We start from the raw sequence: 27088 nt of genomic DNA, 5'->3' as shown, positions 1-27088 counted from the left end.
TTTTCTTGTACGGCCTTGGCACAATTCTTTAATCAAGACTTATATAAGGCACAAGAGTTAAAGTGTAATGCAAAATAAATGTTTTGATACTAATAAGAATTGCTTCATTGATGTGTTCAGTGCAAATGTTTGGATGAGAGGAGTGAAAAAAAAAGTGTGATAAAATGAACACTACAGCATTAAGCATTGATAGCGATATTTTTACATTAGTTCAGAGTACAAGAGCATACAAGGGATCTGAAATAGGAAGCAATCACTAATTAGTTGTAAGAAGGAATAAAAAAGAAATATCATACTTAAAATAAAAATATGTATAAAAAGTGTAAAATAAATTGAGCTGTTTTCAGAGATGAACTGTAGACTCAAATATACAAATATTATTGGAAAAATAGCAAAAGATTTTGAAAACAAGGACCAAATCTTGGAGAGCCAGTGGCAAAATCCACAGAAGAAAAAAAACTGATTCAGCCAGTGTAGTATGTGGTGAAGTTGTATTCAAAGACAGAAACAAACTCATGGAGAACAGGAGTTAAAAACAGTCCTAGAAAGAAGAAATCATGTCAAAAGTTCCTGGAAAGTTAAGCAAGCAGGTAACCTGAGTACACAGAGAAAAATATAAGAAAGCTAATTTATGAAAGTCGAAGTTGGGTGTTTTAAATTATGGCCAAAGTAACTAAGGCTATGAGATCACATATTCAGTTTATTAATTCTGTGTGTTCTTATGGCTGATTCACCTTTCCAACTCAATACGAAAATGGTTTCTAGTGATTGAACTACAGGGTCTCGGTCATGACAAAAGTATATAAAAAACACACAGGAAGAATGTAGAAGGAAAATATTGTGAAGGTGATAAAATAGTTTGGAAGCTATTGAAAAAGCTTAGAAATGAAGGAAAGAATACTGTAAAATAAATGTGAGCAGACAAGATAAATTATATTAAAAGTAATCTTCTGAATGTGCAGAGTAAGTACTTTGAAAAATTTTTAAATGAAAGAAGCAGTGACTGAACAGTGATATATTCAAGAGGAATGTTATCAGCAGTATTCATTAATACTTGAGGTAGAAGAAGGAATCAAAATCTAAAAATGTTCCAATATGGAGGCATAAAAGTTTCCAGTGGCTACACTGAATAATTCAAAAAGCTTAAATTCCAGATGATTGAAGTAGAGCTATTTTTAGTACTCACCTGTAAAGGAAAATAAAATGTGAGAATAGCAAAAGAATTTCTTTATTAGGTATTCTAAATAAATCTGCTAGAGGTCTGCAAGATTCCTTGACTAAATTGAATAAATGTTGCAATAGATATGGTATGAAGGTCAGCAATAACAAGACAAAGACAATGAAAATAGGCAGAAGCATTGGAAATATCAACTGTATTGTGAATGGAGAACCTATAGAACAAGTAAAACATTTCGGCTACTTAGGCACGATTTTTAGTGAAGATGTTAAATTAAATATGGAAATAAACAGAATCAACAAAGCTGGTATGGTAGGAAGTCAACTGAATAAATTTATATGGAATAAGAGAGAAATTAATCAAAACACTACAAATGCATTCTCATGAAGAAACTTCTACAGGTAAATATTTTAGCTATTTAGGCACAATTTTTAGTGAAAATAGTAAATTGCATTTTGGAATTGACAAGACAATGTTCAAACCAATTTTAACTTATGGATCTGAAAGCTAGGTCAGAAGTGAAACACTTGATCAAAGACTAGAGACTGCAGATATGAGAGTCCTGAGAAAAATTAGGGGGCATGAACAGATGGCATCAATGACAATAGCATATTAAAAACAAGGATATTAGGAAAGTAGTATTAAGTGATACCATCTGAGATTAGCAGAGCTAATCGCAGGTGGTATGGCCACTTAAACAGAATGGGAGAGGAAAGATTAGCAAAACAAGTGTTCTCTGCCAGGTTGACAGGAAAAAGACCCAGAGGGGACCAAGATATAGGTGGATTGATACAGTAAAAAGTGCCTTAGAAGATGGAAATATAAGATCTGATAATGCCGGAGTCTTGACAGGTAACAGACTGATTTGGAGGAAAATTGTAGATAGGAAGTTAGTAATGATGTAAATTTTTCTTGTAGTGCTATCATATCCTGTACATCCCTTGAGGGCACATGGCAGGAATTTGATGATGATAGTATTCCAGGTGAGATTTATGCAATCATACTTGAGAAGAACCAACTGGGTTAAAGCAAAAGAGATGGTTGTCTAGACTAAATTTTTATTTTATGACAAACAGTAGAGAAATCATGAAAATTTAACTACGATCTACGTTTTGTAGATCTAGAAAAGCACAAATAAACAGTACAATTATATAATGTAGATTACATATTATACAAATCAGTATATAGCCTATACTTCAGTTGAAACTCAGAAAGTAGAACTGAAAGATGCACAAGATAGTCTTATCCAATTAGGTATAAGGCAAAGGTGCATATACTATCTTCACTATTTTCATTAGCTATATGGACATTATAAAAGAAAGTGATATTAAACTCATTATCAAAATCAGCATTAAACTTGTTTCCTTATTTTATAGCGATGACATTATATTCCTATATAAATAGATTAAAAGTTTTCAGAAGCTTTAATTAAACTGAACATTGAATAAGTGCTATATCAAACTTTGGTTTAAAAACCTAAAATGTGAAAATAAGCAGGATTGCAAATGCATGAGAATGTATGAAGTTTCTTCATGCATTCTCATGCATTTATAGAAGTTTCTTCATGAGAATGCATTTGAAAAACAAATCATTCTCATGAAGAAACTTCTACAGGTAAATATTTTAGCTATTTAGGCACAATTTTTAGCGAAAATAGTAAATTGCATTTGGGAATTGACAATGGAATAAGCAAAGCTGATATGATGGCTTACCAGCTGATTAAATTTACAGGTGTGCTCCAGTCATATGAAAAGTTAAGTTACAGCCACCATTATGCAGTGAATTTTGTCACATAGCAAATTATTGCCTTTTATCTTCACTTGTAGACGCATATCATGGTTTAATATTTTAAGCAGTCATATATATTTTATTTTATTTTTTATGTCATTTATGCTGTGCATAAATGACATAAATAAAGCATTTATTTATTTCGTTATGCAAACAAATAATATAGAATAATTTTTGCAGAAAATGTTCGCTGAAATGAAAACTTTCCCTATTTTGGAAAATAAGACTGTCACGCTTAACTGTAGTATTAACAGTATGGCACTTGTCACTTCACTAAACTAATAACTGTAACAATAGTAGTGCAAGGTAAATTTAACTTGTGTCTTATCTCCATGTTTGATATACCATCGTCACTAAATTTAATCATTTTAATCTTAGTATCTAATTTAATAAGCTTATGTCTTTTTTGCTTGATGCAACAGTATATTACTTTGATTTTCATTTGCCAATATTAACAAATAAAATAATAGTTATAAACAGTTTATAATTCAGAGTAAAACAGAGAGACAGCAAGCAACAATCATAAACAAACTTAGTCCACGAAAACTGTGCATTGCTTGACCACAGCAGTGTCATGTCACTAAAACTGTTGTGTGAGCAAATGCAGCATCATATAAATGGGCACTGGTCATGATTGATATTGAAAACCATCATATGAACAGATTTTAGTAAAGTGAAGCACTGTAAACATGGAATAAGAGAGGAATTTGCCCAAACAGTAAACTATCAGTATATAAGAGATGTTCAAATTGATGTTTAACTAATGGATCTGAGAGTTGGACTAGAAATAAAACAGCTGATCAAAGATTAAATCACAAATGTAAGAGTTCTCAAGAAAATTACAGGAATGTACAGCAGCTGGTTGGAAAAAATATGTGATTATAGCTAATCTAAGGTAGTGTAGTCACATAGTCAAATTATTCAACTTTGTCACCCACTCCAGGCTATTGTTTGTACCAAAATAAACTCTATAAATTAATGGTACTGCAACCAGAAGCCCACTCTTGCAGTCACTAGCCAATTTTTATCTTGAACATTTTTACCCTTTTACCTATTCTTCCCTATACAATTTTGGGCATGTTATATGGATGATGTCTTTGCCATTTGGCTGCAACCCAAAAATGCTCTACCAGCTTTCTTAACAAAAATTAATATCTACACCACAGAAAAGCTTCACCATTGAATTAAAAAAAAAAAAAATTGCTTACATGTAGCATATCATGCAAAAGAACAGCTTCTCCCAGTGGAAAACATTGCAAATTTTTGACTTCTACATCTACAAGCCTGCTCCCAAAAAACTAGAGCCAGTACAGAGAATTCCAATTCCCTATATTTCGGGCATCCCCAAACTAATTTCAAACAGTCCTCAAGAAATACAATTGGACCTACTTTTTTTTCCCTATCAACAGTCTCCCCTCCTGACTGTTCTTCTAAAAATAAATGATCTCTTTTAGGCATGCATCAAGTTCTCTCTCATTGCCACCTCTTGTAATTTGAACAAACTGGATGCTCTGTGGAAAAACAATTACAAGAATGTGAATCTTCAATCACCTACAAGAAATCTGGTTTAGCATACATGAAATTGACACCAATCACAGAATCTTCTACTCAAGAACTTGACTATGTCACTGATGCTGCTTTAAATTTGAATACTTGTTCAAGGAGAGTGCTGAAGTCTTACTACATCAACCAAATTTAAATAAGAAAATGCCTCTCCTTGAAAAAAAATCTGGGGATTTCATTCTCAACAGTCAACAATAGTTGTGCGTGTGTTAACCATACATCATTTTACTACATCTTTCACACATCTGTCATTATCACTCATCATGCTAGTACATAGTTCACAGCATTTTTTAAAAAAATGCCAATTGTTATCGTCTATCTTGTTTGAACTGTGTGTATTAGCAGCTCAAGATCTAGGGTGGACTCATTCAGTTAATAGAACCTTAGAAGACAAATATATTTTGAGAATTAGAATTTGAAACTTTGAGAATATTGGAGTCCTGACAAATAAGATTATAATTTACTTTCTAACCAAATGAAAACACTTTCTACCACTATCTATGATGGATATTTTGATAAAGTGATACACTTTTTGCTACCATGAGAAATATGAGTTCTATATTAATTCAACCTTTGCATCTTACTAGGTCTGGCTCTCACTGATGAGACCTAAATACAGGTCGAAACTGGTCTGGGTAATGATCCTCCTTTAATGCACAGTATTATATGCTTCTGTAAGGAAGTGTATTTTGTATTATAGGATACTATGGCAGTTGATGTGAAATCATCAGTCTCTATATACAGTACAAGTAATGATAGTCATGAAGATACTTTGCACGCAAACTTTGTTTGCTTATACTTAGATAAAGGATAAAACAAGAATATTATTTCTTGACAAGTATAATTTACAAATGGGATTAATAATTGAAATGAAAACTGATAATAGAAAGCCAGTAATGATGCAAACTTAATTAGGCAATACTATACACTGGTGATTTTATATATTATAGCATAAATCAGCACTCACCAAGACATTCTTAAGCTTAATGTCACGATGCACAAGCCCTTGACTATGAAGAAAGCGAATACCTTGAACAACATCAAGAGCTACCTGATAAAGTATAATAGAATTAATTCAAAATTATAGATCCATTTCCTATTACAAAAATAGGAAATGCAATATACTATAAAGAAGTATGCAAAAATGAAAGGAAAGTGAACATTTACTATACTTAATGCGGTTCTGAAATTTATTAATTATTATTATTATTCAGAACTTCCATGGGGTGACACGACTCATTGTGGGAGGCCCATCCTAGACAACATGAAGTCTATCATACCACTCCTTAAACTCATTTACCATTCTTACTCTCACTACCCTATCATGCAATGTATTCCATGGTCCAACCATTCTCAATGCAAAACAGCCACTCCTCACCCTCTTGCTCACCACTTCCATTTGTAACCTCAAAGGATGGACCCTTGTCTTTACTCCTTCTCTTTGTTCTACCATACAAGAGAACTTCCCAATGTCAACTCTACCTCTCAACAGATCACCTCTGCTTCACTACCAAACTTTCCAGTTCACATAAAAGTCAATCATAAAAATACTAGTTTTAACTGCAGATACAAAAAAAAAAAAAAAAACTCCCATAAAAATAAAAACTATGAAAAATATAATAAAAAAATTGGAACAAATAAAAATATGCCCCAACCTACCCTAAATAATTCCAAAACTTTTTCTAATGAAAAATACTTCCATATTCATTTCACCAACATTCAAGGCACTAATACAAACATTAGTGACATACATCACCACTTACAGACATCAAACCTGATCTTTTTTTCCTAACAAAACCTCCACCACCATAGTCTGCCTCAACTATCCCTACATGATGCATTTCACAAAAAGGATGGAGCATGTGCTTTGGTAAAATCCAATATCCCCTGCCAAAGACTATCCAACTTGGAATCCCTCACTTTTTGATCTGCTTTGGCTCAAGATTTCCTTACCTCACTTTACAGCCTTCATTTGCTGCCTTTACTGCACTCCTGAGACAATCTTGCTGCCCTTTTTGACTACCTATCACTAAAAATTAATTTCTCACAAATTAATTACCCAAATTGTGAGATTGTCCTTGGGGATTTTAACATACATAACACAAACTAACTCCCCTACTCGAACTTTCACATCAAGCTGGTAGGGAAGCCAATAATTTGTCATCATCATCATGACCTAACACAAAATAGTAAGTCTACCAACCAGAATACTAGACAATCCTTATCGCTCAAACAACATTCTTGACATTTTCTTAACTCTCCCTCCAAATATACCCTGAATGTCTGCTCTCCACTTGGCAACTCTAACTACAATCTTAATCCAGTCTTCTCCTTCTCTACAGGTCATCCTCCTCCTCCCAGCTAATCTCAGCCTCATACCTTATGGCACTATAATTGTGCCAACTGGGATGACTTCTGAAATTTTTACACTGCTTTTTCCATGATTAAATTACTAATTTCACTCTTGATCCAAACACCTTAATGAACTAGTAAGGAGTGAGGAATGAGAGCCTTCATTCCTCACTCCAATGCAAACTCCCGACCTGTATCCAAACCCTGGTTCTCAAAAAAAATGTGCCTCTGCCATTCATAATAAAAATGCAGCTTATGTTCAATGGTTTAAATTTAAAACTCCAGCTTCTCATTCAAATTACATAACAATCAGAAACATATGTAAGAAAAAAAAGCAATGCTTCCAAAGCAGACTTCATAAGAATTAAATGCAATAAACTTGCCTCCTGCTCATAGATTCTGCCCGTCCATGTTGCCACCTCTATTGCATCCTAATACATCATCACTTACATACATCACAAACTGCCCACTGCATGTCTCCTCTGAACTTTTGCCAAAAGGACATCAGAATAATTCTCATTAAACTTGATACAAATAAGGCTCCTGGTTTAGATGGTATGGCATGTACAACTGCAAAGGCTGGACATCGATAGAGCATGGGAAGTGGTCAAGGAGCATTTACAGGAGGTAATGGCTGATTGTATACCTAGGGTCGGAATAGTAAAACAAGTAGGGGTTAAATGGATGAATAACACCATTAAGCTTGAGCTGCAAAAAAAGAAACAACTGTGGAGGGAATTTAAAGAAAGGGGTGACCTGCAGGCACACGAACGGTATAAAGTGCAGGCCAGAAAGGTAACGAGTGTGGTAAAAAAAGCAAAAGCGGATTATGAAAGGAAACTAGCTTTGCAAGCAAAAGAGAATCCCAAACAGTTCTTTCAATATGCTGCAAGCAAGAAAAAACTGTACACGGCAAAATGATTTCAAGGAATGACGATGGTAAGGAGGTCACTGAATCAGTCGATATAGTGGAGTTACTGAGCGCGCACTTTGCAAAAGCATATCATCCAGGTGGTGACATTGAAAAAAATGAAGGAACCATTAGTTTATACGGGAATAGTGATGAATGAAGTGGAGGTGACTAGTCTATTACAGAACCTTAATGTGAACACATCTGTGGGATTGGATGGTATACCGGCACGGGTCTTGCGTGAAGTGGCTAAAGAATTATCAGTGCCCTTGACCATGTTGTTTAATCTGAGTCTCAGGTCTGGTTTAGTCCCGAAGGTGTGGAAAGAGGGGGAAAATAGTTTCACTGCATAAAGAAGGATCCAAGACTACGGCTGCAAATTACCGACCGATCAGCATATCAGGAGTCATTGTCAAGGTCTTAGAGAAAGTAGTCAAGGGAAAAATACAGGAATGGATTGATGAAAACGAGATACTGTACAAGGGACAGCATGGCTTTGTGAAGGGTAGATCATGCTTCAGTAACTTGCTCAAGTTTTATAACAAGGTGACGGCTGAACTGGATAAGGGAAATGGGTTTACAGTGATACTGCTAGACCTGGCAAAGGCGTTTGACAGGATATCACATGGAATACTAATCCGTAAACTACAACACATGGGAATGGATATAGGGTTGGTGAGATGAATAGGTGGGTGGTTGATGGAGAGATATCAAAGAGTAGTTTATTCAGGAGTGGAGTGCAAAACACGGCCTGTGACTAGTGGTGTGCCGCAGGGTTCTGTTCTTGGACCACTGCTGTTTAATCTGTTCATTAACGATATAGGGAAGGATCTAAGTGGAACAATTCATTTGTTCGCTGATGATGCAAAGTTGGGTAGGGCAATAGTGAATGCAGAAGATGTCAAACTCTTGCAGGATGACTTAGATAGATTGGAGTTCTGGGCTAAGGAGAATGGATGTCAATTTAATGTGACAAAATGTAAGGTTATGCATTTTGGGGTGAAAAGATTAGCAGCAGTATACCACATTGGTGGAACTGTACTCCAAGAGATTGATGAGGCCAGGGACTTGGGAGTGTTGGTGAATAGGGAGATGAAGTTTAGGGGGCACATTGCAAAAGTAGCTAAATCAGCTCATCAACTCACTTGGTTGTTGAAAAATACATTGACGAGCAGAGACAAGCAAGTTATTGTACCTCTGTACCGAGCCTTGATAAGACCTCATCTCGACTACTGTGCCCAGATTTGGTCACCTCGGTTCCTTCTTGATGGAGAGGAGGTGGAGAGGATCCAGAGGCGAGTGACTAAGATGATAACAGGTCTATGGAATGAACCATATGAGAACAGGTTGAAGATTTGTGGGTTGCAGAAACTAGTTGATAGGCAGAGGAGGGGAGATATGATTGAGACATTCAAATTGCTAAAATGATTCTATAGGATTAATTCAGAGGATATTTTTGAGATCTGGTGGTGGGAGAACTAGGGGACACCTATGGAAGCTGGGCAAGAGTGTGGTTAGCAGGGGTGTTAGAGCTGGGTTCTTTACTTTTAGAGTGGTAAATGAGTGGAATAAGCTGCCAGAGTCTGTTGTGGGTGCTATGACGGTGAACGAGTTCAAGACAAGGTATGATAGATACTGTGAGAATGTAATTGCATAGTTGTGTGGATATGATGTTTAGGGCCTCCCTCGATGAGTCCAAGGACTCCTGGAGTCCCCCAAAATAATAATTCCTCTGGTTGTGCTTCAGAACTGATACCCATCCTGTATCATCTATATAAACTATCTTATTCTACTGGCATATACCCAACAACATGGAAGCAAGGCCACATCCAGCCTGTACCCAAAAAGGGAGACCAAAGTCAGCCATTTAACTATTGTCTCATTGCTCTCACCTGTGACCCAATGTCCAATCTTCACCTTTTCATGATATACCTCATAAGTAGGTATCTACTTGGATACCGAACAAATAAGGATCAGCTGGCAATTTGGGATTAAGCAAACCAAACTGTATTCTTATTGGCTTAAACAAGTGTTTCCCAAGCCTTTCAATATTAGTGTATCCCCTTTTCAAGGTTAAGTAACATCAGTGTACCACCACACCCTCAGGTAAGGCAATTTGGTATAATATTTCATTCAAGCACAAATAATTATAAATGTATTTATTCTTTAATTACAAACATGTGAAAATTTTTTATTTATGAAATACATTATAATCATACTAATTGATTAACATAAGTAGAAACAAAAATTATAAAATTTAAAATTTCAATAACAGAAAAAGTTTAATGAGATGATGAAATATAGTACAGTTCTGACAGCATGATTTGATCTATTTGAATTGAAAAGTTTGGTGCAAGAATTTGAACCAATGATTGGAATATAATTATACCATTGAAACTAGATGTGGTCCAAAAAAGGGAGCCAGTCAATACATGCCAAGAAGCATTTCGTTTAACTTTTTAGATTTTATAGCTATTAAAAAATTAATTATAAGATAAAAGAATTACCGTTTCGGATGATAAGGCGCACCCCAAATTTATGAGACGATTTTTAGAAAAAATATTTTATTATATAAAGATATTTACAAATTCTTACTTAATTTTTATTTATTGTTACAATCATTTGTATTAGCAATATTCAGTTCATCTTCACTCTCGGTACTATCACTCGTCTTGTTAATGTCACCGTTCGTATTACTTTCGTCTGAACTATTGTTGTCACTCCCTTCTAAAACTGTGTCATCTTCAGTACCATCCATCGCATTACTTATCCCGCATTTCTTAAATGACTTTATAATCATCTCTTCTTTCACAGCTTCCCATGAATTTTTCACCGAGGTATATACTTCTGAAATTGTTGGCCGTTTCATACTTCCTGTTGCTGTAACATCGTGATTTGGCTTTGCCATCCATTTGTTCCACTCTTTCTGCATAAAATTTTTGAATGGTTTATTAATAGATCCATAAAAGGGTTGTAATTGACTTGTAAGGTCTCCAGGAATGACAGCTAATTCTGTATTCATTTCTTTTAGAAGCTTCTTGGTTGATCCTGTTTTATGCACTCTGAATTGATCCCACACTAACATTGCAGACTTTTTAAACAATGCACCTGGACATTTTGCCCATATCTTTTGTATCCATAATTTCATTCCTGTTTCATCCATCCAGCTTTTATCTTGAATGTGGATAATAATGCCACGAGGAATTTCATCTCTCAGTAACGTTTTTCTCTTGAAGATTAACATGGGGGTAGTTTTGTTCCATCCGCACAACAAGCTAAAACTAGAGTGTAGCGAGTTTTTTCGTAACCTGTTGTTTTGATCACTACTGATTTGGTGCCTTTTGAATCTACTGTCCGATTTGAAGGAACATCAAAAGCTAGAGGCACTTCATCCATGTTCGCAATTTGATTATGCTCAAAATTAAATTTCCTTCTCGCTGATATGACAAATCTATGGAATTCTATAATTTTAGCTTCATAGTCAGCCGACATTTTTTGGGCTAGAGTGGTTTTTGTACGCATGCATAATCAGTGTCTTTTCATAAATCTAAAGCACCAAGATGGTGATCCGGTAAAAGCTAAAAGTCCATTAGCAGTTGCCCATCGTTTTGCTTCAAAAATTATCATTTTCATAGAAACAGATATTCCCATGTTTCAACGATTTGTTACCCAATTTTTCATTTGTACTTCTAATTCTGGCATTTTTCTAGGTGCAAACAGAATGTTTTCTTGTGTTTACATAGCAGTTTTAATTGTTCCTCTTGTTTTCTTCACTCATGAACCATTTTTTCTGTTGGTGGTGAACAAAAATGTCTTTCTGCTGGTCTGTTTCCATATTGTTTTGCATAATTTATCACATTTAATTTATAACTCACGTTATATGAAAGTCTTTTTTGTTTTACACTCATTTTTTCTAATTTTAAGATAAAAATTTTAACGACTTATAAAAAATAATTCAAATGAACCATACAAAAACGCATATGTTTACACACTAATGACTATTGATGATCTAAATCGGTGATTCACCCACATGCAGCGAGATAACTTAGGTACCTACCTTCAGTGGCATACCTAGTAATTTTATTAACATATTGCGCCAGTAATTGAGCTTCGGTATAGTGTAAAGATTCGTATTTTAATGTTACCTTCGGACCATAAGACGCACCCCAATTTTAAGTCGATTTTCTATGTAAAAAGGTGCATCTTATGGTCCAAAAAAGACGGTAATTAGAATAAATCTGCACTTATCTGTGACAATATGGCAACAACAAATACACACACACACACACACACACACACACACTGCTTGGAAAGAAGTTAATGGATACTCCTATGGGCAAGGTTAATTGTACCGTGTAGTGAATCGCGTTTGTAGCCAGTATAAATTAGAGGAATATGGTGCTCCAAGTCAGTGCAACTGTGTCTGGGTGAAATGGCTGCAAGAAGGGAACTAAGTTTGAGTTTGAAAGAGGCATTGTGATAGGATGCCATGTTGTAGACCTATCTGTTTAGCAAATTGTTGACAAATTGGGCCATCCTGGGTTAACAATGATATCATTCTGAGATGGAAGTGCAAGGCGTCAACTGCAAAAGCTACTCACAGTGGACAATCCACCACACCCACCGAATGTGACCATAGGGTGCTACCAAGGATAATATGCAAAAGCCGCCATTCGTCAGCCAACATGTTGACAGTAGATCCGGGCATCAGCTGATGCAAAAATGAACATCACCACACTTGATTGGGCTCCACAGAACTCTGATCTCAACCTTGTTGAACATCTGTGGGATGAACTTGAGGTGAGGTCCTTTCTAGTGAATGTGTCACTCTACAAGAGTTCAGGACATCATTACATGTCTAGAGGAAGAATGGTCCAAAATCCCCATTGCTCACTGCTGCATGCCCATGTCTGTTTGTTCTTCATGCTATGGTGCCCATTGACTTCTTTCCAAGCACTGTATGTATGTATGTATGCAGGACCGGCACATAGTATTTTTCTTGTGTGTGCGATTAATGTTCAGCGCCTTTCCAAAAAAGCTTTTTTTGAATAAAGTGTGAATAAAACGAACAGGAAATGAAAAACAAATGAAAACCACTTTACAGTATAATGTTACCTATGGATTAGTCCTACTTATACAAATTTTTTCAAGTTATATAAATTTTCAAAATAATATAAAATAGTAATATAAAGTTAAGAGATTTATTCAAATATTCTTTACATTAATTTTGCTAAAAGTGATTCGTCTGGCTTTCATTTTAGTGAAATCCTGTTGCAGTACATCAATGTTGATAGATTCAGCAATATTATTTTCTATTGAAATTAGTGCCAAACCATTTGTTTTTCTTGACTCATACTTGATCACAGGTAGTTCTTTATTAATTGTAATTTAGAAAATGTTCTCTCTCTCTCCCTTAGCAACTGAAATGGGCAAAATCAATAGTATTCTCAATGCAATCAGTGAATTTGCAAAGAGTTCTTCAAGATTGTTGTTATTAATCTACTTCAAAACCATTTCTGGTGTATTATTTTCTTCAATTTTTCGTCGAGAAGAATGAGTTATAAGTAGTAAGCCAGCTTTTGGGGCCAGACCACATGCATCCGATCCGATTAAAATTAGGATATGGCCTTTACACGAAACTCAACAATTAATCACAAGTTGATTTATGATACATCAAAGAATAAAGAAGAACTATTTTAGGTATATTTCCGTAAATTTTAATCAAAAATTACAGTGATATAATCGGGTCCAGGATATAATTTCAGAATTTATTTGTTCGTTTCCAGGAAGATCTGAAGGGACCCGAACAGAAGACGACGATGGTACATTAATAATTATATGTACCATTCTGTACCAATGATTGTTCATTTAAACTCTTATCTCATATTTTTTGGCATCTTTTAGGCGCCTTTTCTTCTACAGTGCCTGTGTATGCAGCACATGCCACCAGCCGGGCCTGTATGTATGTAGGATGTTTCAAATTAAAGCACCACTCAGAGCAGGCTGTAGAGAGAACCAGTAAATGAAATACCCCCAAACTTCGTGGGCTCTCTAACAGATCATGGGGAAGAAATTTTGACAATAATAAAATTAGTTAACATGACCAATAGGGGAAATATGGTACTGTGAGCAAAAAAAGATAGTGAATTTTGCATATGAGCAGAAAGGCTGTATAAACAAAGGAGCGAGTCTAACTCTATAGTAGTCAATTGATCTCACTTTGCCTGAATGTGCTTTGCTTGTGAAGTGTTTTTACAGGAATTTAGAAAATGTTGCAGCAGCAAATTGCAAGTACTGTTGCCTAAAGACTTTGTGAAAAGGCCCAATGACACCAAACGTAGTGCTATGCATGGCTCACTGATTTTAAGAGACAGGAAGTTTGATAGTCCAACCAGCAAGAGGGCATAAATCTGAAATTCCACAATGAATGAAGATGTTGCAACTGCAGTTGTTGAGCAGTCAAATGAAAATTCTGTAAGTTCATGCAGATGAATCATAACAAAACAATTAAATTTGCCATACATTACATTACAATGCTTTATGTTTCCAGGTGTGGAAACATAAATCATTGTACTGTTACTCATGTAAATGTAAATTCAACCACAGCCAAGAGTTGCAAATGGGAGATGCTAGCATCTGAGAAATGTTTGCATTGACATTTCCAGCATGCATGGAGGTGGATGAGAATTAGTCTTGGAACATCCTATGGAGTGATGAAGCATGTTTTCATGTTTGTACAGTAAACAGTCAAACCTGCTGCATCTGGGATACAGAGAATCCCCATGCCTTTCAACAAGTTTCGTTTACATTCTCTAAAGGTCAGGATAGGATTGATGGTTGTGAAATGGTTCATTATTGCCAAGTTCGTTATCGGCCAATTTTTCTTTGAAGAAATCCATCAACCTGCAGTCACGGCTGTATGTTATCAGAACATGCTGGGCAGTTTCATCATCTGTAGCAAAAGGTTGTCTGAACACAACAATGTTGAAGCAAGATGGAGAAATTCCACACACAGGATGTGAAGTTCAACAATTATTGTGTCAACATTTCACGGATGATAGAGCAATCAGTTGGTCATTTTCTATTAAATGGCCACTGCATTCACCAGACCTTAACCCTGTGACTTTTGGCCTTGGCATCACCTCAAAAGTATGGTGTATCAGAGTAAAGTTCTTTGTCTAGCAGACATGAATGCATAAATTGCACATTGTGTGTGAAACCTTTCAACAGATCAGTTGCATTCCACCGTATGGCAGTATCAATTACTGGTCCTACACAACACACTTCACCTTCATTGATCATCTGGATCTTCTTTTAGCATGTCAGTTCTATGTGATTTGTTTTTTGTATCATATTATTTTACGAAATGTGCAAAATAAACATCACTGAATAACTTTGTCATCGAACTCTTAATCTATACCATCTGGTTCAGATTAATGTGATTTCTCCCACTCACAGCACTGTATTTCTCCTATCAGTCATTTTTAAACTAATTTTTTTATAGTCAAAATCTCTTCCTCATGATCTGGTTAGGGTACCCAACAAAAGTCTGAAGTACCCCCATTCAGAGCAATCTGTATAGATTGCTCTGAATAGGGGTACTTCAATTTGAAACACTGCATGTGTGTGTGTGTGTGTGTGAGAGAGAGAGAGAGAGAGAGAGAGAAAGATTATCAAAATTAAAATCAAAATATCATACTCCTAAAAGACCTTTCATGTATCCTGGAGGTATGTGTACCACACTTTGAGAAACAAGAGCTGAAACCAACATAAAATTATGGTACAACGACAGAATTTCATTCTAGATGGGGCACTGGCTGGTTAAACTAGGCTGTGCTTGTTTTCAGGTGAACAGAAAAGTCAGCTGCTGGAACAAACTCCATCTCAACATGAGCAGAGTAAAAGATTGGCACCATCAAACATATGAAGCATCAATGCAAAAGAAATGGAACTAGCAGACAAATTGGATAAGTACCAGATTGACACAATAGGTGTTACTGAAGCAAAGAAGACAAAAACAAATGAGATTCTTCTAAGCAACAATCAAGATAAAGAGGGGTAGCTGTAGTATTCAACACTAAACAGGAGAATAATCTTCTTGAACGGTAGGCAATATCAGGTAGAGCAATGTGAGTAAATATCAGGATGAGAAATGAAAAATGACTTATTTGTGCCTATGATCCCACAGAAGGAAGAAGTGCAGGAATTTTGAGACATCAGAAACAGCACCTCATCTCATCCTTTTTCCCTCTTTTACCATGCAGTGTTGAGGGTTTATTAATCATCGGACCTCAAACTGTTCGCAGGATAAGGTGGTCAGCCCTACGTCCCGGTGAATCCTATGTCGACAGTGTTGAGTTCTCAAGGCCGATTTGCGGGATGAAAAACCCCAGGATAAACTGGGGAAAAAAACCCTACTGTCCACACCCAAGACTGGCAAACTTGGCTATGGCTGAGAAGATCCTTCAGCTCCTCACGTCACCGATGGGAATCAAACCTAGGACACTCCTTCCCCCAGGCATATGGTTGCGAAGTGCACAATCACTAGGCTAACCGTACAGACTGATACACAAAAAGATGAGAAGTTAGTCTTTGTTAGAGATCTAAACAGCAGAGTAAGAAATAATTACCGGATATAAAAATGTTTGGGGAAAATTTGGAGACAAGAGCAAAGCTAATAATAAGAGTAAGTACCTGATGGATTTCTGTTCTGTTTTCAGAACATAGACTGGCCATTACATGTTTCAACATAAAAATGCACACAAATTCATATAGATACAAGAAAGAGGAAATATCTCACTGACTATGCTGCTGTTCATAGTATTATCTTCATGACTGTTGATTCTTTTAAAAAGCTTGTAAAAGAATCAAAGTTGAGCACCTTTCAGAGATGAACTGTAGACTGAAAGACACAAATAATATTAAAGAAAAAAAAAATCAAACCTTGGACATTCGTTTACAGACCCTGAAGAAAACATTGATTGATTCAGCCAGAGGTCATCTTATGGTGAGGTTGTCTGCAGGATAGACAAATCATAACTCCACAGTGGACAAGAAGTTAATGAGGTAGTTAAGGAAAAGAACAAAGTGTATAAAAAGGTTCCTGAAAAAAAAAAAAAAAAAAAAAAAAGTCAGCTTGTGCTCTGAGAGAATACTGAGAAAAATGTAAGAAAGCCAAGCAACATGTTGTAAAACTAGCTAAACAAAACTTATGGAAACACCCTAGTAAGACCATAGAAAATAAATATCAGAATGGTGGCAAAATATTCTGGAAGCTATAGAAAGAGTTTAGAAATGGAGAGTGTTGTAAAAGGAATCAAGGATACGATGACATTAAAACTGAAGTTAAAGGTGTTCTAGATGCCTGTAGTAATTACTTTGAATGACTGCTAAATAAAACAGAGATAACATTCATTTTAAAAATTTATGGAATTTACAGCCGTGTTAAAAAAAACTTTTTTATTATCCCGACATTTCGATCTTCACATCAAGATCATCATCTGGAGCATACATCAATATACAAGACAAGCTGAGTTACATTATTAACGGTAAGCTAAAGAAACAATGCTTTGATCACATGTTATTCTACTGGCATGACCTCTAGTGAGAAAAAAAAATACATCAAGCTAAATTCTATTTACAATGACAGGAATAAACATTCTTTCAGATGGTTTTCTTTTGGAAACAATGATGTCCTATTTTTGGTATTACAATTCTTATTTTTGCTTTTAAGATACTGGATTTTCTACAGTCCTGTTTATAGTTGTTCTTAGTGAGGAACATTCCGTGGGTCGAATATATACTTTCCATATGTTTGGGATTTTTAGACCATCAATATTGTTCAGATTGGGGGGGGGGGGGGGGGGGGGGGGGGTTTGATAATAATCCCAAATGCTTCCTTAACTTTCTGCTCATACCATGTTTTAGTGCAATGTAGACAGCTAGTGCTTTTCCAGTCAATTCTGTGTAAGGTATTCAAGGCTTGAATGCCTTGAATTCAAGGCATCAGAAAGGCCAGCTTCACCATAATTATTATATTTAATGTGTTGTTTATGTTCTTTTTGTCTGATAGGAATTGTGCATCCTGTTTCTCCTATATATGGTATGTTGCAAGTACAATAAATCCGGTATACTCCAGGGTAGGCTAGTGGAGGGAGTGGGTCTTTGGATGAGTTGAGCAAGCTTTTTAGTTTTGCAGGAGGTTTGAAGGTGGCTTTGAGGTTGCATTTTTGTAGTACTCTGTTTATTTTGTCTGATGTTCCTTTAATGAGGGAAATGGTTATAGTTTTATTGTAGTCTAGTTTGTCTTTGTTTTTTATTGAGGTTTTGTAGAGAATTTTGTTAATAGTGTTTTGGCTGTATCCATTTTTTTTGCAAGTATTAATGACAATTTTAAATTCGTCTTTCAGTTGGAAAAGATAGTCTGAGCCCTGTTTTTTAGCGTGTTGTTGACACCTAGTTTTTGTGTTGGGTGGTGGTAGGAATTTATGTGTATATATTGTCCCGTATGTGTCGGTTTACCGGAAACCAACACATACGGGATTAACATAAGACAAATTAACAAAATTCTTTACAAAACCTCAATAAAAAACAAAGACAAACCAGACTACAAAACTATAACCATTCCCTACATTAAAGTAACATCAGACAAAATAAACGGAGTACTACAAAAATACAACCTCAAAGCCACCTTCAAACCTCCGCAAAACTAAAAAGCTTAATTAATTCATCAAGACCCACTCTCTCCACTAGCTCACCCTGGAGTATATCAGATTTATTGTACTTGCAACACACCATATATAGGAGAAACATGATGCACAATTCCTATCAGACAAAAAGAACATAAACAACACATTAAATATAATAATTATGGTGAAGCTGGCCTTTCTGATGCCTTGAATTCAAGGCATTCAAGCCCCTTGAATACCTTACACAGAATTGACTGGAAAAGCACTAGCTGTCTACCTTGCACTAAAACATGGTATGAACGGAAATTTAAGGAAGCATGTGAGATTATTATCAACCACCCTCCAATCTGAACAATAATGATGGTCTAAAAATCCCAAACATATGGAAAGTATATATTCGACCCACGGAATGTTCCTCACTAGGAACAACTATAAACAGGACTGTAGAAAATCCAGTATCTTAAAAGCAAAAATAAGAATTGTAATACCAAAAATAGGACATCATTGTTTCCAAAAGAAAACCATCTGAAAGAATGTTTATTCCTGTCATTGTAAACAGAATTTAGCCTGATGTAATTTGTAATTTTTTTTTTTTTTTCACTAGAGGTCATGCCAGTGGAATAACGTGATTAAAGCATTGTTTCTTTAGCTTACCATTAATAATGTAACTCAGCTTGTCTTGTATATTGTTCCTGATGATGATCTTGATGTGAAGATTGAAACGTCGGGATAATAAAAAAGTTTTTTTAACACGACTGTAAATTCCATAAATTTTTAAAATGAATGCTGATCACCGTTTAACTCTAAAAGAAAGGAAACAGAGATAACATGGTTGTAGAAAACTTTCCAGAGGAATGGAAAGGGGTACATATCAATTTCTTGAAGCAGAAAAGTCATCAAAATCCTGAAATGTGGAAAGGCAGCTGAAGAAGATTATATTCAACCAGAAATTCTCAAATATGAAAATATAAACATTTTTTGGTTGCTACACTGCATAATTCTGAAGGCCTGGTCAGAGGGTCAAATAGGTATTACTCCAATCATTGAAGTAGGCTTCTCAGTAATACCTATCTATAAAAATGGAAATCAAACTGAATAAGAATTATAGAAGAATTTCTCTATTGAGTGTTCCTGTTAAGATTTATGCAAGCCTACTTAAGTCTACTTTGCCAGCCTGGTTGGCCAAGTGGTTAGTGTATCAACTCTCCAGCCAAAAGGCTGCGGGTTCGAACCCCGCAATGGGCATGGATGTTTGTGATTATGAAAATATTAGTGGCGGTGGTGGGCATTGGCGTATATGATGCTGTTCACTATAGTTGGTGGAGACAGAGTTGTAGAGTAGGTGCCCTCCCTCAATGAGTCTTTGGCCTCCTTGGAGGTGTCACGTAATAATGATAAAATAATAATAAAAACTGTGGAAGGGAAAACTTGAACAAGCTGTGCATGGGCCAAATACAGGCTTAGGATCAGATTTTCACTTTAAGACAAACAGTTGAGAAATCTTAGAAAACAGATACCCTTGTTATATTTCTAAGTTCTGTAGATATGAAAAATGCAAATGACAAGGTGCCAAGAAATGCTTCAATTATATGGTGTAAATGGGACATTATATCAAGGAACAGACAGTTTATATTTGAGTTTGCAGTTCAGCAGTTAGAACTGAAGGAGATATAAGAAGATGTTTGATGTTAAGTCATGTGTAAGACAAGGATGCACATTATCTCCATTGTTATTCATCATCTGTGTGGATCACATTATGATGTTAATCTCAGATCTTTACGTAGACATTAAACTCAGAAATAAATCCAGTAGAAGTCTGCAGGATTCCCTGACTAAATTGAATGACTGCTATAATCAATTTGATATGAAAATCAGCAATAAAAAGACAAGACTGTGAAAAAAGGCTGGAAAACTGAAAACATCAACCTGCCTTCCTGAATAGCTGAACAAGTAAAACCGTTGGCTATTTGGGTACAATTTTTAGTGAAGATTGCAAATAAAATATGGAAATATTTAGTTTCCATATTTAATTAGTCAAAACATTAAATTAGATGTATACAAGACAGTGTTGAAACCAATTTTAACTTGTGGATCTGAGAGCTGGGTTACAAATTTGATCAAAGACTGGAGACCACAGATATAGTGAAGTTGACAGATGACATCAATAGAAGAATCATATGAAAACTATAAATATTAGGAAGAGACTTAATATATATTGTTAGCATTCAGGAATATGCAAATAAATCTAATCACAGGAAAGGTGAGAAAAGCAAGTTTTTTTTTTTTTTTTTTTTTGCCAGAAGACTAAGCACAAGGTGATTTGATACAGCAAGATTTCTTAAAAGAGTGAAATATAACATCCCTGAATATAAAACCAATTAATCACTACATAAGACAGTACAGGGGGGGGGTCCTCGACCTACGTCGTCCTCGACATGCGTCGTTGACTTTACGGCGGTAATCCCATAAATAATTTTAAAAATAAATTTTGACTTGAAGCAGCGCAACATAAAATTCAAACGTCACGGGCGAACTTGTTTGTGAGCGAAGTGGAAGAATACGCCGTTACGCGGTGTTTGTTTGGGAGAGGTGGCATCGCTCGAGTCCCAGCATATGCTCTTTGGGTACCGCGTGCTTTGTTTACATCCGCTCTCTCACTTTTGTGTTTTTTTGTGACTTTTTACGCTTCAATATTGCCTCCCAAACGTAAGGCAGACTCTTCTGATGGCAGTGTGTCGAAGAAAAGGAAAGCCATTACATTAGAAGTGAAATTAGACATCATTAAAAGGGCAAAAAAGGGAGAAACACCAACGAACATTGGCCGCGCACTGAACTTAAGTCATACCACAGTCGGGACTATTATCAAGGATAAAGTTCGCATCCTTGAACACGTGAAAGGATTGGCGCCCATGAAATTGACTGTAATTACGAAAAAACGTAGTAGGCTCATGATTGAGATGGAAAGGCTTCTTGTTCTTTGGCTGGAAGACCAGCATCAACGCCGTATCCCAATTAGCCTCATGTTAATTCAAGAAAAGGTGAAAAGATTGTTTGAGGCATTCTTCTTCTTATTGTGCTATCTTCTATCGAAGGTCAGCGACCATCTTGGCGAACAAACTGCGCTCTTGTGCTAATCTGAGCAGTTGTGCACTGCTCTTTCCTGTCCACGTCTTGATGTTGTCAAACCATGATATGCTTTTTCTTCCTCTAGTTCCTTTGCCATCAATTCTTCCTACCAAAATAGTTTGTAGAAGTTGGTATTTGCTGTTTCTCATGATGTGTCCAAGATATGATGTTTTTCGTTTCTTGATTATTTGTACAAGATGTTTAGCTTTGCCAATGGATTTTAAGACATCTTCATTGGTAATTTTTTCTGTCCATGATATCTTTAGCATTCTTCTGTATAGCCACATCTCAGAGGCTTCGATTTTCTTGATGGTTGTCGCCTTCAATGTCCATGTTTCAACTCCATAGAGCAGAATAGACCACACGTAGCATTTCAGCATTCGGCATCTGACTTCCATGTTTAGGTCTTTATTGCAGAATAGTGTTCTCATTTTCATGAAGGACTGCCGTGCAACTTCAATCCTTGTCTTTATATCTATTTCTGGATCCCACCGTTCATTAAGCCAGCAACCAAAATATTTATATCTTGACACTTGATCAATATTTTTCCCACTGAGTGTCAGTTTCATTGATGAGGCTGGATGTTTGCTGATGATCATGTATTTTGTCTTGTTGATGTTTATATTTATTCCCATTCTTTGGCTTTCTATGTATACTCTGTCAACGAGTTTTTGGAGATCCATAATGTTATCTGCAATTAGCACGGTGTCATCTGCATATCGTAGGTTGTTAACAATCTTTCCATTTATTGTGATTCCCTCTCAACATTCTTCCAATGCTTGTTTAAAGATTACTTCTGCATATATGTTGAACAGGAGTGGTGAGAGCACATATCCTTGTCTCACTCCTCTTTTGATGTTAATATCACTGGTGGTAATGTTGTCTAATTGAACGCTAGCTGACTGATTCCAATACAGATTTGTTATTAGTCTTATGTCTTGTTCGTCTAGCCTTATTTGTTGAAGGATTTCTATTAAGTTGGTGTGTCTGACTTTGTCGAATGCTTTTTCAAAATCTATGAAACACATAAAGACAGATTTCTGTTTTTCTATGCATTTTTGTATCAATATTTGGGTACAGAAAAGGGCCTCTCTAGTATCAAAACCATTCCGAAAGCCGAATTGTGTTTCACTTAGAGTTTCTTCACTTTTTCTATAAATGAGATTCTGAATTACTTTCAAAAATATTTTTAATGTTTGGCTCATTAGACTAATAAGTCTGAAGTCACCACAGGAATTCGCTTTGGGTTTCTTTGGGATAGTGATAAATGTAGATTTGAGCCAATCTGATGGAAATTCATCACTTTCATATATTTTATTAAATAGTTTTTCAAGAAGTTTGATGTTATCTGGTTCGATTAATTTTAAAAATTCTGTTTGCACACCATCTGGTCTACTGGCTTTTCCTGTTTTACTTGTTTGTATAGCATCCTCTATTTCGCATTTCATGATTGCTAGTCCTTGAATGTTATCTTTTATATTTATAGGCTTCTGTCTAGTATCATTGAAAAGTTCTGTTACATATTTTATCCAAATCTGTGCTTTATTCTCTTCTTCTAGAACTATTTTTCCATTTTCGTCTCTTAGAGACACTATTTGCTTTTTCCTCAGTTTTCCGGAAATTTCGTTGATTTTCTTATACAGATTGAAATTATCATGTTGTTTCTGAAGCAGTTCAATTTCAGTACATAAATTTTTCATCCAATTTTCCTTGGCTTCTTTTATTTTTTTCTTGATGATGTTATGTGTTTCTGTATACCTGGCTAGGTCTTTGTTTTTATACATTCTTCTTGTATCAATAAGAGAAAGAATCTCATCTGTCATCCATTCCTGTTGTTTTATATTATTCACATAACCTACTTCTTCAGTACTTGTTGTTACGATGGCATTCTTTAAGCTATTCCAAAGAGATTCCACACTTTTATTTTCTTCTATGTTAATCTGTTGTAATCGCAGGTTAAGCTGTGTCTTGGCACTTTTATTTATGTTTGGGTCTTTCAGTTTTTCTACATCAATTTTCTTTTTCTTCTTTTGTGATTTTTTAGCTGATTTTAATCTAAGACGTACTTCTGCAACTATGGGATTGTGGTCTGATGAGATATCTGCTCCAGGATAAGTCTTTGCACTCTTTATACTACTGTGGAATCTTTTATTTATCAGTATATAATCAATTTGATTTCTGACAATATTATGTTGGTTATCTTGAGGCGATTTCCAAGTGTACAGTCTTCTTGGTGGAAGTTTAAACCAGGTATTTGCTATTGTTAGATCTTCTTCCTGACAGAATTGGACTAGGCGATCTCCTCTGTCATTTCTGGTGCCTAAGCCATGTTCGCCAACAATTTCTCAATCACCCCCTCTTCCCACTTTTGCATTGAAGTCACCCATCACTATGTTTATATCATGTTTCTTTGTTAGGTTTTTAATCTCTTTTAGGTGTTCATAAAACTCTTCAACATCTTCTTCACTTTTGTCAGCTGTGGGTGCATAAGCTTGGATGATATTTATGTTAACGGGGTTTCCCTTAAGTTGTAACAGCGTTATCCTTTCAGAAAATGGAATCCAATTTATTACTGATTTATTGATTTCTTCATCTACTATTACAGCTACACCATGTCGATGTTTGTTCTCATCATTCCCAGAGTAATACATTGTCATATTATCTTGTTGACACTTTCCAGATCCTGGCCATCTTGTCTCGCAAATTCCCAAAATCCAGATGCCCAGCCTCTTCATTTCTCTTGTGCATTTCTTAATTTGCCAGCTTCATACAGAGTTCTGACATTCCAAGTTGCAATTTTAAAAGTGGACACCATTTTGAGCCCGGAGATTCTTCGCACCCCTGTCCCATTTAAGGGATGCCGGGAACTTGGGGCCAATTGTAAGGGTTTGCTCGCCATGATGGTTGTTCTGGAGATAAGGTAGAGCAGTAGTTTCTCCGTTTGCTTTCTGCTCCGCAGTATTACAGACGTACACAATATAATCATATTGCCATCTGCAAATCTCTGATCACAAGCTTTTCCATCATCATTTGGCTTCAACCTTGTGTCAGTACTGACAATGCTGCTTCCCAATGTCAGGGGCGGTGACCCCAGCAGGTACTTATTTAATGGCGGCACTACTCGCCATGTCACCGAGTTGTCATTGGGCTTTGTGAGGTTTTAAGTGAGACAGAGTTGCCACTTCTGCTCCCCCACGCCCCGATAGCTCAGTCGCTGTTGGTCCACGGCTGCTTATTCGCCAGATTGCTCTGCTTATATCGCAGCTAACCTCCATATCTGAAGGCTGTTCCCCGATCCGCCACCTGGGGACGCACCCGGTAGTAGTCAGTTCTGCCCCGGGATTGAGGCATTGAAAAGTGAAAAAAAAAAAAAAAAGGGGGGGGGGGGGGGGAAGACGAGTGCAGGTGAAGAGTTTAATGCTAATAAAGGTTGGTTTATGCGGTTTAAGGCTTGGGGCAAACTGTACAGAATGTACAGTTTCATTTGTCATTTTGACGATTGTTCTCAATGTTTGTTTTTTTTATTACAGTTTCATTTTTGTCATTTTTCTGTACCATACAGTAATTATGTTCTCCCTTTCATTTTCCTATGGCCTAGTTCTATTTCTTGATATATACGTATGACTTTAGGGTGTTTTAGGTTAGGTAAGTAACTTAAGCTATGGTAATTCTGACTTGCATCGAAAATCGCCTTACGTCCGTCCATAGGAACGGATCTCCGACGTAACTCGAGGACCCCCTCTCCCCCTGTATAAGCAAAACTGGATAGAACATTTAAATTGAATGGACAACAGCAAACTACCAAAAATATTATACAGATATAAAATAAGTGATAAAAGAAGAATCTGAAGACCAAGAAAGAGAGGGCATGAGACCGGAACAGGCCACCTGGCTTAAAATCCATGTTAGGAAGAAGAAGTCTATAAGAAGTTAGTGATGATGGAACCTTTTCACTATCATGCATCGATTCTCTCCCCCTGCCCCTGAAGGTACATATCAGGAATTTGATTATTGCCTATAAAGAATGATAACTGCTGACATATGTAATTGAAGGTGGCTATGCAGAAAATGTGATGCTTGCAATTGATTTTATGTTGTATATGTGTATTGCTTTTGTAAATTATATACAGTAGTATCTCGCTAATCCGAACTAATAAAAACCGTGTTCATTTGGATTAGCAAATATCCCCCAAGAGACAACAATAACTAGCATTTAAAACAATAATAATCAGATTCTAATGGCATCAATTTAATTCTGTAAATAAATGAAGTAACTGATAGAAAAAAAGCTACTGTACTGTAATGTAAAACTTAAAAAATAATACAGTACATAAGTTTATTTTAGTAAAAAATTTAGTTTGTATATATCTGTATTGTTTAGGATTCTGATTTAATAAAATTGCGTACTTCAATCAATAACTTAATTTGCATAAAAAATATCACTTTCTTGTACATAACACAAAAAAGGTTTCACAAAATAATACAAAAAAACCCTTTTTTTATTTCTTTGTAAAAAAGTCACTGATTTTCTTTTGCTTCTTGGAAACTAAACTTTTTTCGAATGCTTCTTCTCGGAGCTGCATTAGCAATAGAATTTTGTGGAATGGCGTATCATTCTGCTTAGCCCATTCTATACACATATTAAAACTGTCAACTGCCTCTTCATGTTTTACTCCCCCCCCCCCCGAGTTCTTTATCATCGTCTTCTAATTCATTCTGCAGTGTCATATTTATAATTTCAGCATCTGATTTGATTTCAAATTCACTTTCGGTTCTACCTGTAATCCATTCCGCAACACCTGTTTGTGCAATTTCAACATATGGATTTATATTTTTAACCAAATTATGCCCGTTTTGAATTTCCTCTTTTTGTGTATCACCGTAGTTATACTATACTGTAATAATAATAAAATAAATAATAGTTAAAATAATAATTATTAAATAAAAATAATAAGTAATAAATAAAACTTTTTTTTTTCTTCTTTCAAACCGCAGTTCGAATTACTGGATGGTTCGGACCAAAGAGATTCGGATTAGCGATTAACTTTTGGTTATAAAGGTGTCTGAAGACTCAAAGTTTAAATAGGTTAATTTAACAGGACAAATTATATGCATTTGTCCTGTTAAATTCAAATTAAATTCAAAGCTTGCAAAAAAAAAAAAAAAAAAAAATTGCAAGCTTTGGATTTTTTTTTTTTTTTTTTTTTTTTGCAAAGGCATGCAATTCAAAAACTGGATTTATATTTGTGATGATTTGTTGCAGCACAAGGTGAGTACAATGCCGAAGTTTCAGTCTTGAGTTACAATATGTTGAATTTTTTTCTTGGACTACACTGACACACTTGCTTTGGAGAAACCGTGGCTTAGATAGTTGTCGAATATTGGGGCTGAATATATTTATCTGGCATAAATAACATCTTTCAGCAACAAACAAGATCTAGAAATCCAGTTCAGGATAGCCAGCATGGAATAATGACCAAAGAT

General features: G+C 35.7%; 1 protein-coding gene across 6 annotated transcripts in view; it reads right to left on the bottom strand.

The window, feature by feature from the left end:
- LOC150108380 (dual serine/threonine and tyrosine protein kinase-like) overlaps positions 1-27088 on the bottom strand; it is a 261870-nt gene that overhangs the window by 43971 nt on the left and 190811 nt on the right. For all 6 annotated transcript variants that reach the window (XM_090390729.1, XM_090390726.1, XM_090390728.1 and 3 more), the window contains one exon: positions 5496-5579. In XM_090390729.1, the coding sequence (XP_090246855.1) occupies positions 5496-5579 (84 nt within the window). The remainder of the gene's footprint in view (positions 1-5495; positions 5580-27088) is intronic.

The sequence above is a fragment of the Typopeltis vanoorti genome, chromosome 3 (assembly GCF_054136105.1).
Source record: "Typopeltis vanoorti isolate ZY-2024b chromosome 3, IOZ_Tvanoo_1.0, whole genome shotgun sequence".
Classification (NCBI taxonomy): domain Eukaryota; kingdom Metazoa; phylum Arthropoda; class Arachnida; order Uropygi; family Thelyphonidae; genus Typopeltis; species Typopeltis vanoorti.
The sequence above is the reverse complement of the archived record's forward strand: the minus strand, read 5'-3'. Positions and strand labels throughout refer to the sequence as shown.